The following is a 17,774-nucleotide window of genomic DNA, read 5'->3' on the forward strand; positions in this document are numbered from 1 at the left end:
TCTCACAGTTAAAGTGACAGAGCATGGAAAGTCTGAAATAGATAGACTGGGCTAAAATGTGAGTGTGGAACATGGCATGAGAGGGTGGCTCCTAGAGGGAGTGGTCAGCCTGATGACCATAGCTCACCACAGAAGCACTATGGAATGATATGTGCATTTGGCTTCCATCCAGAGGCATTCCTTCTAAACCAACCATGCCCAGCCTGGGTGGCAGTCTACAGTCTTGAGGTCCAACAAGCTCTTAGACCTTCAACATCAGAGACCACCCATGCCAGAGTACTGCAAATCTAGGGTTATTCACATTATTACTCTCGACTCATGTGCGGAACTAAGGAAGAAAGGATGCCCCCAGGAAGGGGCATATGAAGCCCTTCAGGGTGGACAGGAAAAGATGAACTCCACTCCTAAAAGACATGGGAGGCAACCTCTGACGTTTGGGTGCACATTTCTGTCTACTAAATGTAGGCTGAGTCCACAGAGGTGGTGCTGAAAGCCAGAGGAGCGAGCATCAATGATAAACAGAAAGTTCAAGCCTGAAACTCAGTTTCCCCATTCACAAAGTAGCAGCTCCCACATTGTATGCCTCCTCGGGGGGTGATGGTGAGGGGTGTGAGGGTGTTTCTTGCTGTGGGTGGGCTCCTAGAGCAGCCCTGTCTTCAAGGGGCCTGACAGGCTCCCCGTCTTCATTGCCCCTTCCCCAGACACTGCCTACCCAGCAGAAGTCTTGGCTATTGTTGGGAATCCCAGGTTTCAGTTAGCATGTGATGCTACATGGACTGCATCTGCACTGAATTGAGCACTGAGCCAATCAACTGACCCTTACACAGGAGCCAGAGTCTCCTCCCTAGACACACTTCCTCCTTTTAGCCTTTGTTTACTTATATTTTTATTGAAATATAATGAATATGGCATGAAAGTCACCCTTCACTTACTTTTTCAAAACAGTTTTCAGACTTTTTAATTTAAATTAATTATTTTTATTTTATGTGTATGGCATTTTGCCTGTATGTATGCTTATGAACCTCTTGCATGCCTGGCGCCCGCAGAGGCCAGAAGAGGCATCAGATCCCCTGAACTGGAGTTACAGATGGTCATGAGCCATCATTTGGGTCCTAGCAATCAAACACGGGTCCTCTGGAAGAGCAGCCATGCTTCTAACTGCTGAGCCATCTCTCTAGCCCCCAACCCCTTTACTTTTGAGATACTATTTAACAAATCCCCAGCTCTGATCATGCAATATGAAATCACTTATTGCAAACATTTCAATCACTCTACCGCATTTCTACAAATGCATCCAGGAAATGCTTACACGCACCTGCTCTGTCCTCTGATGACATAAATGACAATCACTGGGTACCTCCTAGTTCCAGAAAATGGGCTCAGAAACTGATAAAACATGTATCATTTAGTCCCATGACAACCCTGAAAACTGGATAAGTAGTTCTTTGCAAGTGAGGAAACAGAACAAGGGAGGTTAAGTAACTTCTTCACATGCACATAGTCTCACGAAAAGGCAGACAGGTGGACCAGATGATGCTCCTGTCTGGAGAGTGGAAAGGCATTTAACATACAAGGCCTTAGAGAAATTTAACTCCATTAAATCAGCCATCTGCCCATCAACAAGGACCTTATGACAGGAGAGGATGAAAATAAAGATGTAAAAATGCCAGCTGCTCTCTCCAGAGTATACGCCTTAGGAGCCTCATAAGGGACAGGAAGAGACCACATAGTTTCAGCTCCGCTTAGAAAACCAGGGGACCTGCCCCTGCCATGAAGAACTTGAACCTGCTGTCTCCCTGCCCTCTGACACTCTCTGGTAAGGGCTGCGGCATGACTCAGACTGAGGATAAATGCATGGTTCCTTCCGCCATGAACCCAATCCACCTAAGACTGACATCTTTCCTACCTCCCTCATTCAGCAATTACTGACAAACCAGAGTTACCTGGGTGCTGCTCTGGGTACCAGGCACAGAGACCGGACCCCAGATCTCATGGAATTGAATATTCTGGCCTCATATCAGGACCTGGAAGGGCTGGGGACAGCAGCTGGCCAGAAGGTCTCTTGGTAAACCTTTAAAAAGACCTCATGGGTAAGGTATCTTGAAGCAAATGACAAGGTAGAGTGAGACCCCAAATTCCAGACAGAGGTGAGATTTGAAATTATGGGCAGGGGCTAGGGATACCCCAAACTGAGTCATGAACCATCTGTCACACTATAACTCTCACTCTGGCTCCTGAGCCTTAAGCCATCAGGGGTCAACAACTCCGCATATCATATTTGAATCCAGGGGTCACAGCTGTCAGATGCCTCTGGCATTGCCAAGCCACTAGCTAAAGAGTAAGCAGGCTGGCAGCCAGTTTCCTTGGGCTTAGTAAGTCCAGCGGCTGTCCAAGAACCTCTGCATCACACGTTTTATGCGGACAGTTTTGGTGACCTGAGTCCCACACTCTTCAATCGACTCTGGGAAGCTGCATGTACCCACTGCCTCTCTCCCCACTTTTCCACTTCAGAACCACCCCTAAATCTAGAGAACCCAGGTAATGCCTCAAGAGCATGGCAGGTATTTTTCTAAAACTGGCTACATCAGTCTCACCCACTGCACATGCTTTTTAATTTTGTTTTGTTTTGTTGTTTGTGAGACAGAGTTTCTCTGTGTAACAGCCCTGGCTGTCCGGGAACTCACTTTGTAGTCTAGCTGGCCTGGAACTCTTGGAGATTTGCCTGCTTCTGCCTCCCAAGTGCTGGGATTAAAGGCGTGCGCCACCACTGGTGAAAGGGAGTTATGCTCCAGCCCCTAGAACGGGATGGAAACTTATCATCACGGTGGATGTGAGGATGTGCGGTGGTCACCAAAGGCACTGAAACCTCCATCTGGTTCTCTTAGATCCACCTAGAATCCAGTTGCTATGCTGTGAGGAAGTCTACCACCCGGCCACAGGGGCAGGCAACCTGAGAATCGCTACCCACCAACCCAGTGGACAACCAGGCCATGGGTAGACCGGAGGTGGGGGCAGCCATCAGGTGGATTCCAGCCCCTTGTTGTCCTAGCCTGCAAGTCTTTCCAGCTGACAGATACACACCACCCTATCTGTTCTTAATCCACAGAGGCAGGAACCTAATGACGTAGCAGTCAGGTTGTTCTACGCCAAGTTAGGGGTGAGTTCTTCCCCAATAACAGGGTAGGGAGCAGAAGTAAACAACAAAGGCTATAGCCTTTGGATGTACTTCAGTCTTCCATTCTCTGGATGGATGGTTCTAGGAGGTGCCTGGAAGCTTCTAAGAGGTCCTGGAGGGTCCCAAGTTCACCACCTAGAGCAGCCGTCTGAATCCCACTCCCTCACTGAATTCCTCCCTCCCCGAATTGCGAATTGCGTGTCCTGCACCCTCCCTGCTGTTCCTTCTGTCACTCTCCAAATGTCTACACACGGGTCCTTGTTTATGGCTCTGCTTCGTAAAGAAGCCAGCTAAAACTGGTTCCGGGCTACATTACAAGGCAAAAGATTTTGCTACCACCTCTGTTTTGCAGATAGAGCGACACAGGAGAGTGACACCATGGTTAACAGCCACATAGATAGCGGGGCCCGGATGGAACGAGGAACCAGGCCCAGGGCTTGACTCAGCTGAGGAAGTGTGGATGAGGGCAGGCAGAGCTTTGCCATCATGGAGATGCAGAGAATGTCTGTGACTTCTCGTATAGTGTCTGGCTATGTGAGCAGTATCTAAGGAGAAGCCAGTAATAGAGCTATGAACCAACAGACACCGTGCCCCAGCAGCCCATGGCTACTCCCCAGGCGCATGCCAGGAGGGTTCCCACTCCCCCATCATCTGACTTAGTAACCACCCTCTCTGCAGCATCTACTGTTAGTAAATTTAGAATTGACAGTTTAAAACGGCATCAAAAGCTTCAGTGATGAAGATGTTCTTTCAACACATTTCTAGAAAATCTGTTTATGAAGTACCCAATGATTGACATATCTATCATTCTATGTACTTTAATCTGTCAGAAATTATTCCTATCCACAAACGAGGACACAAAGACACAAAGGGAGACCTACAGGTAATGCAGCTTATCCACGGCAGAGTAGGTGGAAGTTGGTAAGGGTAGAGTGGTGGCAACAGTAAGCAGCACGTGATAAAATGGTAACTATGACACGGAGAATGGTTACAGCACTTACGAGTTCACACAGCTTTGATGGCTAGGCTACAACAAAAGTCACAGAGACAGAGAACACTGAACAGGGAGGAGGCGGGGTTTCAAGCACAAGTACCTACATGGTGTCATGTGGGTTCAGGGTAAGACAGGTTATGCAGATGAGGAGAGGAGTTTCTTGTCTAGCAAGATGGTGTAGTGGGTAAAGGCACCTCCTGCCAAGCCCAAGCTCCCGAGTTCAAGCCCAGGACCACACAGCAGAAAGAGAGAACCAACTTCTGAAAACTGACCACACAGCAGAAAGAGAGAACCAACTTCTGAAAATTGTCCTCTGATCGGCGCGTGCCTGACATGGCATTCTAGCGCACCCCACCCGAACACAAAAGAAATGGAGAAAACTGTCATTTTAAAACGTTTAAAAATGGAGAGGCTCCCCAGATCTGTTAGTTTTCAGTTCTAACAAACTCAATATGTCCATTCTACAGGGAAGAAGCCGAGGCCCAGAGGGGACAGATCTTGTCCGCTGATAGGTGGGGAATAGAACCAGGTGGGGAAGGTTTGTATGTGAAGGTCAAGGCAGAGCCAGGAGCGGGCCTTCTGACCAGAGCTTCCGGGTTACGGTTCCCCCGGGATAGAGGCTGTTTCTAAGGGAAGCTTTGAACATGCTACCAGGAAGTGTGGTCCCCCTAGCGGGGAAGCTGCCATTCCACTGAGACTTCAGTCGTGTGCCATCTCCTTTTTGGCCTTCCAAAAGGGTGCTCCCTAGATGAAAATTCCCAGGAGGGTGGGCGGACTGTGTTGCTTTCTTGCTGCAGGTCTCTCTTGCTATCCTCTCTTCTGGCTGCTCTTAGCATCAGGTTGGTCCAGGGAGAGGCTGCCGTGGGGGTCGGGGTAGGGGTGGGGCCTGGAAGCATGCAATAAAGCTGCTGAACCACACTGAGGCTTCTCTACCTTCCAGCCCTGCTGCCCCATCCCATCCTGTCTGTGAATAGTCAGAGCATTCATGTCTCTGTTACCCAGAATTTTCCCTAAAGTCACTGGACAGCCAATGGCAAACTTGTCTCAGGGTTGTCCTTGGAGACTCAGACCAGGTGGGAGCTTTGGGTCAGATCTGTATCTTTCTCTCTGCATCTACAGCATCTAGGCCAGCTTCCTACGTACAGGAAGCACCCAGCCTATTTCAAACTAACCTCTCCCCTGGCCCCAGTTGCCCTACTACCTCAGAGGCAGCTCTCCTCAGGCAAGGTCCAGGATCTGGCAAGTGTCACTGTCCGTCCTGTTCACCTCCACCATATTTTCAAAACTAAGCGCTCTCTTTTTAGGACCAGGACACCATTCTAACAGTAAACAGGAGACATCCTGGCCATGAACAAAGAGCTGGATGTCACAGTCAGATCATGGTGGTATGCCTTCACTTGTCTGAAAATCACCCTTTCTGACTACTTCCTAACTGAGGCTCATGTGTAAGGCAATAGGTGGATATCCTTCAGGGGTCTTCCCTGTGTAAGAGTGGGTCCCCCACACTCCGTTTGACCTTTAACCTGCATAGGATCCTCTGTTCTCCTGAACTTTTGAGACTCTCCTAGGAACCTCCTCATCTTCCCCAGACAACAGGCATGTGAATTGACTCCAGCCTACACACTAGAGCGACCACAGTAACAACAAGGACAACCCCCCATTCGTTCCATTGGCAAGAAATTTCCATAAGCCCTGTTTCCAGTTTAGAGATGAGGAAACTGAGGGTGGCAGAGGTCTTTACGATGTGAGGGAATGGTGAATTGGCCTAGACCTGGTGGGCCACTGTGCCAAGAGCAAGCGCTCTGATCCCCTGAGTACCCTCAAGGCCACGCTCTTGCCTCCTACCCCTCATTTTTGCCCACTGGCAAGTGAAACAGGTGAGGCGCTGGCCAAAGGGAACACTACTCCTGGGCTCCTGGCCACCATCAGGGAGCAGCTTCAAGATGATCTAAGTCTGGCGCCTCCCTGGGTCTGGGAACTGCACCTCCACCCCCACCCTCCACCCCCACACACACCTGCCTATCTCCCTGCCCCCGTCCAGCTTCTGGCTTTGGATGTGCTTAGGTCCTTCCAGGAACCTTTGCTAGGGTGCTTCATGACTCCCCGCTACACCTTGCCACACACCCCTGAAGGCCCAAGAGGGCTGGCAGCTGGAACTGTAGAGTTGGGGCCAGTTTGCGCTCACAAGGCCGGTGTGTCCGGTGCTGTTCTGGGGCGCAGCTTCCTGGTGGAATTAAGAGCACCTGCTGACTTCCATCTCAGTCGGGTGCCCAGGGGACTGCGGGAAAGGCTAGAGCAATTCAAGTCCTGGGCGTTCTCCCTAGGCAACTCTTCCTTCTGCCTCCCGTGAAGCTTTTCTGTCTGTCTTCTAATCTCTTCCCAAGAGTAACTGCAGACCTTGGGAAACTTCACGGGAAACTTCCAACTGCTGAGAACGCCAATGAAACCAGCTACTCTCCGTCGGTGCCCTGCCAGGCTCGACTCCTGCAGTGTCCGGAGGTAGCGGGTGCCGGGTGCCTGATAGGCGACCAGAGCCCACCGTGCCCCACAGAGGCTTTCGCTTTGGGACCACTCCTGCAGCAGCTACCCGATGCGCATTGCTAACCGAGACCATGATGTCCGGGACTTAGAGGAGTATTAAAGCAGTTTCCCGGTGGACATTGTCCTCCCTCCCCCAGAAACCCCGGGCATCTCCCAGGAGCAGAGTGGTCCGCCTTGCCCACCGCTCATTTGCATTTCAAAGGCAAACTTCTGCCGGACTTGCCGGGAGACAGGGGACAGTGATGGTACCTACCCGCTTTGCAGGGGTCGTGGTAATGCAGCTGTTGCTCGGTGCCCTCCTCACCTTCCAAAGCCCAGTAGTCCAAGGCAACATCCGAGTTGTCCCCAAGAACCCCAGTACCGCAGGGGAGCGGCAGGAACAGTGGCAGCAGCAATAAAACCAGGGTGCCAAGTGCAGCCGCCGGGGGCATAGTGGCAAGGGGTCTGCAGGGATCTGAGGGACTTAGCGTGCACAGAAAGCTTAGATCTAGCGAAACACCATGCACAGGGTCAGATGTGGTGGCCGCTGCTTGACTGCCAGGCACCGGTAGGGTACCGAGCAAGCCCAGTAAGGCGTTCCCGACCCGGAAAGCCGCTGCTCAGCACGACTTGCCCAGTGGCCGAGGCTGCGGTGGCTGCAACTGTGTTGGCGGCGGCGGTAATAGGAACAGTGGCCGCTCCGCCCCTCTCCACCAGGGCTGGACCACACGCCCTCTCCAAGGGCCCCAGACAGCCAATCACTTAGGCGCCCTAGGAGAGGCCCCTCCTCTTCCCTGCACCTCGGTAACTTCGGAGGAACCCAAGCAAAGAGAAGATGCTGATGGATAGACAAGTGCCAGGGGCCCTCGGGGTGTGCCCACCTGGCCGAATGGCCCCTTGTACCGGCACAGTACAGCACTGCTCCTCAAGACTGAGGCTGGGGTTCTTGCCTTACCTTATTCTACTAACTCATTTCACAACTCCCGGATATACGCATGGCCGGACAGAGGGGCCAGCAGCCTGGTGTGAACTGTCCAGTCCACCTTGCTGCCAAGCCCGTGCTTTTGGACATTTGCTTCTCTGCAGAAGGCAGTAGGATTCTCTTACTCTCAACAGCCCCGGTCCCGCCAGCACAGGTGCAAGCGCAGCACCCACCAACCCCAAAGTTGTGGCTGGTGACATGTAAGGAAGATAGTCTAAGAGTGCAGACTTGCCTCTGGATGACCTTATCCTTCAGGAAAGGTCCCAGTACGGCATGCTTTCGGTAGTCAAAGACTCACAAACCAACAGCCCTGGGTTCTTTGAAGTTACAGACAAACCGAGCAAACCTTGCTGTTAGTCTGATAAAATAAAAATGAGGGATTCTTCAAATCTGGTTATTTCAAGCGCCCAAACTATTTAGGGGGATAATCAGAAGCTATCTGAAACTCATTTCTATGATGTACCTTCAATTGTAAAAATTGTCGGAACTGATCCACGTTGACATACATTATTACTACAAGAATTTTTCAAAGACCCTTTTATACAAGAAAATTGCCCTAATCAAGCAGTAAAGCACATCAATGTGCTGTACAAATTTGTAAGTGCATCACAGCACGAATTTTAAATTTTTAACTGCAAGAAGAAAGATGGACTGAGCTTCTCTTTGGGGTTTGTTACCACACGGTTTCATAGCTGCTAGATGACAAAGCAGTTAACAGGTCCAAACCTGGGCTTTACACCAGACTCTAAATTTCTCCCATTACGATCATCTGTCTCCTCCATTAAGTAGGAAAAGTAGCAATTAGTCACCAGAAGGATGCTACATGGAGTATTTCATTTTGTCTTGGTTCTCACAGAGAAATGGAGGGATAACCCTGCCTGGAGCTGTCATCAAATGAGTTCACAGAATTTACAGCCAGGCTGAGCAAGATCTGTTGGAATTGGCAGGTTGGAGGGGACTTGAGGGGAACAGCTGGCACCAAATGGCAAGGAAGGCCAAGTGGTCACTAAAATGGACCGTAGGTGTAGGAGGTCGAACGACATTTCTGTCTGACTGCTAGGAGTCAAACCCAACGCCATGGTTTGCTACATGCACCCCAGTGAAGGTCACCACCTGTCAGTAGATAAGTCCACAAAGTCGACATCTAAAGGGCTAACAAACTTCTGTGACACTTCCAGGCTTCCAGATGGCCCCACGAAAACAGCCAGTTGGCTTCCTCATTAAGAGAATTCTGGAAAAGACACTAGAGGCTGGTCTTTGGCATGCACAGAAGCTGGAGCTTTTATCGCCTCTAATCGCCACCTGGTGGGTTAGCTGCCAATCTTTTCATCAATACCCTTTAGCCAAATATTTTGAAGACCCGTGATCCTAGATAAAGCAAGCTGCACAGTTTTGTGTCAAGCTCGTTTGGATGTTTCTCTGGCTACCAACTAATAGGTTAAGCAGCAAATGTTTGGGTTGTAAGATGGGAATGACTGAAGAGGAATGTTCAATAGTTTTCTTATCACCTAGGCGGTTCTTGATAACACACATTAGTTTCATAGCAAGCTAATTTGGATTTATTTTTTTTCCCTTTTTTTGATACAGGGTTTCCTCTATGTAGCTCTGGCTGTCCAGAAACTCACTATATGGATTTGGCTGGCTTCAAACACAAGGATCCTACTGCTTCTGCCTCCCAAGTACTGGGATTAAAGACATGCACCTTTTTTCTCTTTTCTCTTGAGACAGGCTATTGCTATTTAGCACAAGGTGGCCTCAAGCTTGTGGTAATCCTCCTGTCTTAGCCACTAAGTGATGGATAGGCCTGTACCATTATGTTCTGCTCAAATAAACTTAAAAGCATATTTAAAAATCGAAGTCCAGGGTTGGAGAGATGGTTCATCCGTTAACAGAGGACTTTGGTTTAATGCCCAGCCCCTATGTGGTGGCTCACTACCGTCTGTAACTCTAGTCTCTTTTGGCCTCCTTGGGCACCAGGTGCACACAAGTGGTACACAGGCATACACACAGGCACACCACTTGTACACACAAAATAAATAAAAATCTAAACCTCATGGAAGAAGTGGAGGTTGATTTAGAACAGGCGTTCTGACCTAAAGCTGCTCACCTTAGTTCTACTTCCAGTGCTTATCATCACTTCTCCAGTACCTTTGGCCTGGTGGAGAACCTCCAACAAGTCTTCTCCTTACGTCCTGCCCAGCTTGTTATCTGCACTGCTTTGCCCAAACGCATCACATTATTCTGCAGCTGCTCAGACTCCTTCAGATCTACTTCTAGCCTCCTCTACTTCCCCATCCTGGCCAACCCCCCATTCCCATCCTTACCTTCAGCACAGGCGGTAAACCTCAGAACGACATAGGTACTCTCCTGGCTCATCCCTTCCTTTACACCACTGAGTCCTTTGACGGTAAATGACTCTTCCAATGGTCATGCTCTTTAAGACTGTCTTATTCAAGGTGGCATCTTAGGCGCTCTATCACCTTCAGACGCTTCCTAACCTTCATATAGCCTGGACTCTCACCACCTCCCGAGTTCTCTTGTTGCCTTCAACATCTACCATCACCCTAACGGGGTCTTGCCTCTTCCCGCTTCCATGTCTCTTCCTGGACACCTACCTGGGTGGCCGTACACCCGCATCCTCATGCCAGTGTCTGTTACAGTCACATCTAAGGTGTGAAAGCTTTCACATCTTCCCTACTGAAGCTAACTTCCGTTGACCTGACTAAACTAACCCCAACCTGAATCACTTGTATCTCTGTCGACTCTTCCTGTCTGAACTTTACAGTTAGTCCTGCAGTAATAATGACTTAGACTGAGACGCTGTAAGTTCAGCAACAACAACAAAATAGCCAGTTAAAATGCCCCTGCAAGTCTTTTTTTAAAAAACTTGAAAACTCTATTCACATTTAGCAAACTTTGAAAGTGAAAATTGTTTAAAACAAGTATTTCAAATAATTTATAGACCCCACTTGACTGGATATAGGCCTGTTTGTTAAAATTATGCTGAGTAGTTCATTTTATTCAAAAAACAAGAAGCTGGGGATAAACCAAAAGGCTTCCTTCTATGGTCCAGAATCTGTATGTACCAACAGGCTTCCCTCTATGGTATAGAATCTATACCTAGTTTTCTAACCAAAGTATTCAGGCAAGAAAATATCAGTAGTGAGCCAAATCTGCACTAACCAAACTATATGGCTAAAGGAATTCACATGCACAGGTATTGAGCAAGGAAACTAATTAGTTTAAAAAACCAAAGAGGTGGATAAGGATCTTAAAACTAGTTAAAAGTGGTGATGAAAACCAAAAAGCACAAACAGGACTGGAGAAATTAACCAGATTTTATCACCATCCGTTCTCTCCATTTGTATACGTTGCTGCTCTGCAGGCTGGAGAGGTGACATTTGCATTTTACAATGACAACAATGAAGATGACCAGGCACCAATTGTTACTTCTGGACTCAGAGAGCCCCTTAAGCTGCCTTCATGTCTTACCTACTGGGGAGGCCCATGTAAAATTTCCTAGAAAAAGCAACGAAGTCTAGACAAAGCCAGTGCATTGCCAATCACAGGAAAGACAGGCACAGGGGAGAGAGAGCTGACAGGGGTTCAAAGCTCATCTATAAAGAACAGTAAAAAGACAGAACAGCTTTCAAAAGAAATCCTACTCTACCATTCCTTCCACTTGCCAGTACAATGTTGTTTTCTTCAAAATACAAATGAGGCAGATGTGGCAATTAGACCTGAAATGTTAAATCCTTCAGTTCAGGAGTCAGCCATCTCTGGCCTGCTGGCTACTTGTGTAGTGTGTCACAACACGGCCATGGTCTATAGTTGTCTGCACTGTTCTAGAATGCCTGTTGTCACACAAAGTGTATGGGTCTTCAACATAAGCTCATGTACTATGTGACCCCAGACAACTGCTCAGCCCTGAGTTATCTAACAGTGGGATGAATTCAATCAGTTATCTCTCGGCAGGCAGGCTGATGATGACAAGTTATCTTATCCCTCACACTTTGGTTCATGTTTCAAAAAGGAAAGAAAGCAAGCATCCAAGGGAAATACATTTAATTTTTTATTACTTTTTTAAAAATCCAGCTTCAGGTAAATTAACAGACTAGATGAGAACCTCAATTGTATCTGATACATTATATACTGGATTTCTATTACTAAAAAGCCAGTTGGAATACGCCCACGCCTACACAAACCCAGAGTGTACACAAAATGGAAGTGATATGGGCAATCACCGTGTCTTCCCACCTTTTGACTGTCATGTGCTCCGTGGGGATCTGCAGGTTCGAGGTGAACAAGATGAGAAGCCCAATGGTATTTTTATAGAAAATTTTCTCTGCTGTCCTCCAGACAACCCTTTCCTCCTTACACTTAGCTCTTACAGCACTTATAACCTCTAAAGAGCCTAAACTGATGAGGTGAGGGCAAGCACAAACTGTGCTTGCCTAATCCACCAGAACTTCATGGTCAGCTTGGAACTTTTTACCTTTGCACACGGCACACACATGGCTCCAGGAGGAATGCTAATTCAGGAAACCTTCAGGCACGTTCACTGGAAAGGACTAGCACTTCCCCTCACCTGGACTGTAAGTCATACTGAATGTCTTCAAGTGTGTGCCACCCTTCTGTTCTTCCTTGTCTATAAAACTAGTCTAGTACTAAGTACACTTTCAAACAACCCTCCTACATTTCCACTCCTCTGATCTCTTTTAACATCTTGACTGCTAAAATATAGCTTAACTATAGAATTTTACATGATAGAAAACATGAACATCTGTGCTTCTGTAAATTAATACTCTTATTGCATGTGCCAATAAACCAATAGAATGAAGCACTAAGAAATGCTAAAATCTAAATTGAAACCCAGATGGAACTTCAGTGTACAGCTTTCTACATAAGGCTTTTGCCCCTAGAACTCATGTATAGAAGCCCTTCAGTATGTAGCTACTCCTGAACAAATTACACTAATACACTTTTTCCTTTTTACATTTGTAAAAATTCAGGAAGTTTAAAAATAACATCTGCAAGACATTTGGCATAAAGTGATTAGTAGACATTTAAGAAACAAATGCTTTATCAAAATGAGCACAATTTGTGGATAAACCCTTAAATCAAGTGGCTTTTGGAAGAACTGGAATTTGCAGCAACCACCTTTATAAAAAGGGCGACCCACCACCAGTGGGAAACACCAGAGCATCCCAGCCATGAGGTTCAAATAGTACAAGACAATGATTCTAAGGGCATGGGGTTTCTCTGCAAACCAACACAGTCTGGGAGCCTAGACAGTATACTAGCACACTGGAGGTCCCTCTAGCCAGGTCAGTTCCACTCTTTCAAAACCTACTCTAGCACTTGGAGACCGGCACAGGATGTCAATTTCTAATGTAGTTAATTTTCAGGAAACATGCTCACAGATACAGTTTTTGTATCTTAGTTTCTGACAGTATTCAAAGTGTCAGCTGGCAAACTAAGCAGCTGTTAGTAAATTAAAGACACAACATTAATGGAGTACAAAAGCTTCGCCTGCCAATTAACGTAGGTATTGTTTGAATGATTCTATGAACTTAGAACTAGGGAGAACTAAGCCACCTGTGACCTACATCTTTTTCAATATATACATTTATATTGCCCCTCTGGTTATAAACCAATCAATACAAGTCTTTTTATAAATAATCTTTTGAAGTAATTTATATTCACTTTAACGTATTTAAAATATTTGAAAATTACTTTTCATTGTAGACTTTAAAGAACTCCAGAGCTCAACCTAGCAGAAAAAAATAGGTGCACCTGAAACAGCCATGTTCTCTGAGAACACTACATATTACCTGCAAGATTATGAGAAAAAAATATTTTATTAAGACAAAAATTTACTATCTAGTTATATATACTCCATCAGACACAAAGTGTTTTGCTTCATTTTAAAGATAGAGTGATAGAGTGTCATATAGCACAGGGTAGTGCTGAACTCACTCTGTAGCTGAGGTTAACTGGACTTCTGATATCCTCTACCTGCTGAACGCTGTGACTGCAAACATGTCCTACCACACCCAGTTTATGCAGTGTGGGGGATCGAACCAAGGCTTTGTGTAAGCCAGGCAAGCACTCTACTGAGCTACACCCCAACCTGTAGACTAAGTGTTCTTATATTAAAAATACTTTATATGTTTAAAAGTTACATGATATAAACAAATAGAGCCTTTTAGTTTAAGATCATAAGGGCAGGCGATAAAGATAAAATGTTAACAATTAGTAGGTGACATTGAACCTGAGATTCTGGCTTGAAGATGACTGACCACAGTTCATCACTTAAGGTTAAGAATCTAAACACCCTAAAGATGTCACATGCCTCAGTTTAAAACACGGAGTCCATCGATTTAAAAAATTTCTCATATAACTATGAATGCATGAGTTTTGTTAAAGTTTAATACAGATGATTTGAGTCTTTCTAAAAACACCAATATACAGTATAGATTTGGGTAACTGCAGAGCAAAGTACTGAATCAGAAACTCAATAGTTCTAAGAAAACTTCACAATATGAGCAGATCCAGAAATTTTTGTGCAAATTAAAACAATTTGAGATTTCTATAGCCTTCATCTGTTCAGCCACTGAATGAGCTAACATTGTTGGCTTAGCCACTCACATTCCCTTCTATTTCACATGGCACAGCAATTCAATCAGTGTTTATTTAGATCTGTATGTCACAATCTCATATAACGGGTTTATCACTCATAGTTTATCTGTAACTATCCATAGACAGGCTTCTGGACTTGTTGCTGCTTCTTCTTCTTTTTTTTTTTTTTTTTTGGAACGGTCTTACAGAGTAGCACATAACTCACAGAGTGGCCTATAACTTACTCTGTAGCCCAGTCCGTAAATTCATTACAACCTTCCGTCTTAGCTTCCCTGGAGTGGGGATTATAGGCATAAACTACCATACCTGGCTCTGTGTTTGGGGACTTAAAGTGTGGGTCCTCTGTATTTGAAAAGTATACTTTATAGTGTATCAAAAAAATAATAATGGCATTTTAGAATATTGCCTTTTGAGCAGGTACCTCCAAATTATAAACACATCTACTGTCACAGAACAATTTGGTCAGGAAATTTTATTTGAACATTTAAAGCAATAATGCTTTAGATGTTACTTAAATGTCCCAGACAGGATTAACAAAATTAAATGTTTCTAAATTACAAATTTAGCTCCAGTAGGAGTTTCATAAAAGAAGAAAACAACCCCCTCCCAAAAGAAGTATGACACACACATTTTGAAGAAACCCCAATGTTTCATGCAATGGTAGGCAAGATGTAAAAAGCCACCCAAACCCACACATTTCTACAGCAATCATCATCCCAAAGAAGTCTTCCAGTCATCTGTACATCCAAATGCGTCCACGAACCTACACCTACATGACATTATTAATGGTATATACACTTATGCCCCCCTTATTTTTTTAATAATTTCTTATGTAAAGCCTTCATTGAAACCCCCCAAAAAAGATGTAAGACTAACTTAGGGAGAGGGAGGGAAAGATAATCACTTTAGACATTCAGTTAAAATGTAATTTATCTAAATCTCCAAATGTTTAATAAAAACAAGTATTTTCTCCATTTAACACTTTGCTTTCTAACTGTACAGTAAATTGCATTATAGAGAATACACCTCTATTTTCATACTGTATTTTCTTTGGATGGAACTGAGATATAACTAGTTAATTTTAAGATAAATAAATGAGGTTGATCCAACTAAGATTAAGATGACAGCAGATATATTCCATGCAGAATTTAATAGTTTTTAATTTTGTTTAAAAAAAAAAAAAAAAGATGCAATTGAGTGAAGGGACGAACAACAGCAGGTCAGAAAGAACCCAGGTTCAGTATATAAAAATGTCCCACAATAGATCAACAATGGCAGTAAAAATAAGAGAAAAAATAATCTTTCTGGAACATCATTTTTCAATAACATAGAAACACCAAGTGCCAGGAAGATTTCTACTCATGGAATTTTAGCATCCACGTTTCCCTCTAGTTCTTTTATTGAAACAAATGCTTTAAATAAACTATTTGTCCTCTTCACTGAAGAGAGCTGGTCTATTTCATTTTTAATGAGCTAGTTTGGGGAAGATTAGCCATGTACTGTAATGCCTACTGCATAAAATCCAAGCATTTGCTGTGAACAGTTGGAGAAAGCAGTCAGTAAGAACCTAGGATCAATGGAAATAGATGTTACTTTAAGCCATCCATGAAAGAGACCCACGAAGTACCCAGTGTTCAGCCCAAATCTCTTCTTGCGCTTATTCTTCTTTTCTGTGCAAGTTCCACCCTCATGAAAGAGAAACTGATCCGAAGTTCCAGGCTGTCTCAGGTGTCTAGTCAATTTTCACATTAGTATAGATTTTTCGAACAAAGGCACTTGTTCCCATGTAACCGATTGCTCCTGCAAAAATAAAATAATGTATTTTGAAACAAATACAGTGGGATCAGAGTCTGCCATTTACAAATATTAAATGTTCTCTGTTCTAGAGAGTTCTATTCCTTTTTCAGTGTAATGTCTTTATGTTAGTATTCTCACTGAATTTTTTAAATGCTATTATTTGTTTTGCAAAGCATCTGTTATAGTCAAACTTAACTTGTTATTTAGAATCAAATCACAATTATTACTTGTATGGTCAGTAATTATGGAATTAAAATATAGCTCACAAAAGAAAGAGTGACTTGGTAACATCAAATCCAACCCATTAAAGCAATACTTTTTTTTTTTTTTGAGACACAATCTTGCTATGTAGCCCAGGCTGTCCTTGAATTCTGGAACCTTCTGCCTCAGCCTCCTGGGTGCTGGTATTAGAAGTGTAAATGATCATTCATGACAATATCCAGATGTTGTAATATCCAAAAACTTACAGAGCCATAAGAAGTAGAAAGGGAGGCTTTGGGGATTGAGAGAAGCATGACCCCATAGTGTTATAACTCTAGAGAAAGATACTTTCTGGTGTCTCCATTTTCTATATAAGTAAGTTATAAAAGCTGTAGAGTTGGCAGAAAGGATTACATACTTCAGGGAATAGACAAAAGAGACTTCAGGTAAGTGGGTCCGGAGCTTTAAACTGTTGGCTTCAAACAAAAAATCTCAAATGGGGATCAAAATTTCAGAAAACAGGGCATGTTGTTAATGAAATATTTACCTTTTGTGTCTAAGAGCACCCAGCAAATGAAAGTTACTCAATGATTATTTGTTGAATAAGTTGAATGAATGGATGAATGAATAAACAACACTAGTCTTCATAGACAAATATCTGGGACCTTTTCTTTCTTTTTTTTAAACTCAGAGCCTTTTAGAATAGCTGGTCAATGACCATTCTTCACTGGATTCCTTAAAAATTTTTAAATTACATCTTCCATGAGTTAATTGATAGTAAACACACACACACACACACAAATCTAACTAATCATTTTTCTAACAGTACTAGGAATTGAACCCAAAATTTTTTTACACGTTAGACAAGCACTCTGAGCTACACCCCCAACCATGAACCAATTAGTATTCACCAAACTGGTCTATCTCAAGGTAACAAAACAGATGAGGAAAAGAAGACTCTGTTTATAAACAAATCTATGCTAATAAACAGGAATAAGTGTTACAACATTATAACAACCAATGAATTACTTAAAGTAGGCAATAACTATCAATGGCTTCTATCTTCACACACATCACATGCCTCCCAATAAAAACCTACAACTACCTGTTGAAGGTTACTGTAGCTTGAACCGCTATTTCACAGGCAGTATGGCGAAGTGGAGAGGAACACGGGAAGCATCTCAGGGATATGATCAGCCAAACCATGTGAAAAACTAAATCGGTATGCTGCACTCACTGTCATTAACCTGTGCTGCCGCTAGACACTGGTACCTTCAGCAACATTCCAAGAACTGTCTAAGCAGAAATCATTCAGGCAACACCTTACACCTACTGACATTATAATCCTTCCCACTGATCACATACTTTAAAATGCCAATTCTCAACTGCATGTGGTACCACACACACTTGTAACCCCAGCTACTCAGGAGGCTGAGGCAGGAGGATCACTTGAGTCTAGAAGT

At 44.5% G+C, this 17,774-nt stretch overlaps 2 protein-coding genes across 2 annotated transcripts in view; both read right to left on the bottom strand.

Moving 5' to 3' along the window:
- Nucleotides 1-9,280, bottom strand: part of Tll2 (tolloid like 2) — a 117,953-nt gene extending 108,673 nt beyond the window's left edge. Inside the window, 1 exon segment of the mRNA XM_028889409.2 lies at nt 6,964-9,280. Within this exon segment, the coding sequence (XP_028745242.1) occupies nt 6,964-7,141 (178 nt within the window). The 5' untranslated portion in view covers nt 7,142-9,280.
- A 5,490-nt stretch (nt 9,281-14,770) lies between these two features.
- Tm9sf3 (transmembrane 9 superfamily member 3) overlaps nt 14,771-17,774 on the bottom strand; it is a 56,395-nt gene continuing 53,391 nt past the window's right edge. The window contains exon 15 of the mRNA XM_028889421.2: nt 14,771-16,113. Coding sequence (XP_028745254.1) covers nt 16,046-16,113 — 68 coding nt within the window. The 3' untranslated portion in view covers nt 14,771-16,045. The remainder of the gene's footprint in view (nt 16,114-17,774) is intronic.

This window comes from Peromyscus leucopus, chromosome 1 (genome assembly GCF_004664715.2).
Source record: "Peromyscus leucopus breed LL Stock chromosome 1, UCI_PerLeu_2.1, whole genome shotgun sequence".
In the NCBI taxonomy this organism is placed as follows: domain Eukaryota; kingdom Metazoa; phylum Chordata; class Mammalia; order Rodentia; family Cricetidae; genus Peromyscus; species Peromyscus leucopus.